Source organism: Camelus dromedarius, unplaced genomic scaffold (genome assembly GCF_036321535.1).
Source record: "Camelus dromedarius isolate mCamDro1 unplaced genomic scaffold, mCamDro1.pat HAP1_SCAFFOLD_20, whole genome shotgun sequence".
Lineage (NCBI taxonomy): Eukaryota > Metazoa > Chordata > Mammalia > Artiodactyla > Camelidae > Camelus > Camelus dromedarius.
This window is the reverse complement of record NW_026989806.1, coordinates 382,442-385,000: the sequence shown is the minus strand read 5'-3', so window position 1 is coordinate 385,000 and position 2,559 is coordinate 382,442. Positions and strand designations below refer to the sequence as shown.

Here is a 2,559-nt window from a genome sequence, read left to right as displayed (position 1 = left end):
CGGTCGGGACCGGGGAGAGCCCGTGCGTGCCACCTCGCGAGGAGACGCACCCAAGACCGCGTGGGGACGGGACAGACGCCCGCCCCCACCGGCACATCACCCGGCCCCACCACGATCGCTCCCACGCCCGGGCGCGAACCCCGCTGAGGGGGACCCACCCGGCGTGCGCCCGGCCACGTCAGTCCCCCCCCCGTACAGGGTGAGGACTGACGTTCAGGAGGCGGCCCCGGCCCCACCGAGGGTGGGGAGCGGCCACGCCTCGCTCACCGTCTCGACCCCTCCCCCACGCCTCAAGAGAGGCGCTCGGGAGACACGACCACCGCAGGGGTTACCCGAGAGGACTCGCTGGGGACGGGAAGCGATGCCGCCGCTCGGCCTCGGGCACCTGAGGGACAACCTGGAGCGCTCCAGGGGCACCGCAGAGGACCAAGGCGAGACACGCTCACACCCCGACGAGGGGTACGTGGCGTGGCGGCGGGGCAGCCCTCCCCCGCCGCGGGGGAGGGCCGCTCGCGAGACAGGACGCCGAGCAGGCGAGAAGGCGAGAGTGTCTGCCGCGTCGCAAGACCCCGGCCCCGCCGACACCACAAGGCACGGGAGACCGAGGTCGGGCCGGAGTCCGCACCCCTGCCTCCCCCCCGCCACCCACGGGCGGCAGAGGAGAGGCGAGGGGCCCGCAGGCAGAACGAGAGGAGAAGCCACGTTCGCCATGAACGTCCCCGTCCCTCGTCTGGCGCGGCTTAGGCCCGGCCCGGGGGAGCATGACTTCACCACATCGGTCAGGTGAGTGAGTGAACGAGCGAGCGAGCGAGCCATGTGGGGCAGGGAGGCCCCAGAGGGGAGGGCCCGGCGAGGACAACCACCAGAGGGGCCTGCTTCAGCCTCGCCAGGCGCCACCCACTCCTCGGTCCTCTCCGAGGAGAGCGGCCAACGACCCCAGGCGGGGAATGCCTGACACGCGGCACGGAGCCTACGGGGGTGGGGTCGTGCCGGCCACCACCGGGTGCCTGCGGCGGGGAGCGCACGGGGTAAAAGACCCACGCCGCCACCTCACCCCACCGCCCTCGGGCCACCAGAGACCGGAGGTGGCACCACGGGCCACGTCAGCCGGACGCACACACGAGAGCCGGCGCGCAGGCCCGGGCGGGCGGCTCAAGTGTCAGAAGCGGAGTCGGCTACCAGGCCAGGGCTCACGCAGAGAGAAGCCCAGAGCCTCGCACGCGTCCGGAGACCCAACACTCGGTGACAGACACCGAGGAAGACCGTGTCAGCACCTATCTGCTGGCAGAAAATGCCCAACACGACGGGAAAAATGACAGCGCCCAGAAACGGGGCGGGTCCACGATTTGCAGGGGGGGGCCCCGGGACCTCGGTCCGGCCACCTGCCCCCAGCCCTACCCCCATAAATGGCAGCCCCGAAGCTCTCGGGGGCCATCTGATCGACCGGGGTGGGGGGGGTTGGTAGGGGGAGGGGAGAGGGGAGGGGGATTAGGAGGAGGCTTAGGAGGAGGAGTGGGAATGGGAATGGGAATGGGAATGGGAATGGGAATGGGAATGGGAATGGGAAGGGACGAGAGGGAGACGGGATCAGACCGGGGACGCCCTGCCCTTTTCTCGCCCGCGTGGCCGGGGACTCGGGGAGATGCCACAGAGGCGCCTCCGACGAGAGGGCCCCCCACGAGGGACCGCTCCCGAGCACCGGGCCCCGGGCCGGGGAAAGCCTGCCTCCCCCACATCCCTCGCGGGACGCCCCCGTGCCGGTCCCCGAGTCCGGATGAAGTCTCGGTCCCTCCAACGCCACCGGAACCCACGCGGGCAGGCTTACGGGCCGGGGGGCACCCCCTCCCAGGCCTCCCGCGCCAACAGGGGCCGGCCCAGCCACGTCTCCGGATCCATCGGGACTCAGAAAACATTTCATCCAAGGAGGCGCCTCCGACGACCGGGAACCCCAGCGCGCCCGTCCCCGGCCTCACCGCACTGGGCCCGGGCCGCTCCTCGCCTCAGGAGCAGTCGTCCAAGGGACGCAGACGAGGGCCTGACCACCTAGCCGCCGGCGGCCCGGGCGCGGGACACTCTCTCCCTTTCCCCCGCGGCGGCAAGGCGCAGGCCGTGTCCGATCGGCTCGGGTCGGTCTCCGCGGCTGGAGGGGCACAGGCGGATGCTGGTCGACCAGGCCAGGCCACACGGCTTCCCCCGGCACACGAGATCCCGGGAGCGCGGCGACAGTCACCCCCTCATCATCCTGCGAGTCCAATCTGCGCCGAGAGCAGGACGCGCCCGCGGCTCAGCGCCACGGGGACTGTCACCGCCGGTGTCGCCAGCCTCCCCGAAGTCTGCCTCGGGCCCCGCCGCCGAGCCCCATCCCTTGCCGAGGTCGCCGACGCTCGGGAGAAGAGGGACGATCTCAGAGCGGCAGCCAGATGGCGCCCGACAACCGTCGCCAACGTCCCCGGAACCGATCCCGACCGCCGCCGGCCGCCCAAACGCCCGAGCTCGTCCCGGACTGAGGCGCCGGGCGGCCCCGTGGCGTCCGCCTCGGAGCCCGCTCACCCTCGTCAC

The 2,559-nt window shown here is 72.4% G+C and overlaps 1 protein-coding gene across 1 annotated transcript in view; it reads left to right on the top strand.

Moving 5' to 3' along the window:
* Positions 1 to 147, top strand: part of LOC135320809 (collagen alpha-2(I) chain-like) — a 3,684-nt gene extending 3,537 nt beyond the window's left edge. Inside the window, exon 3 of the mRNA XM_064483876.1 lies at positions 1 to 147. This exon is cut by the window's left edge and continues 2,127 nt beyond it. Within this exon, the coding sequence (XP_064339946.1) occupies positions 1 to 147 (147 nt within the window).
* Positions 148 to 2,559: the final 2,412 nt, after the last annotated feature.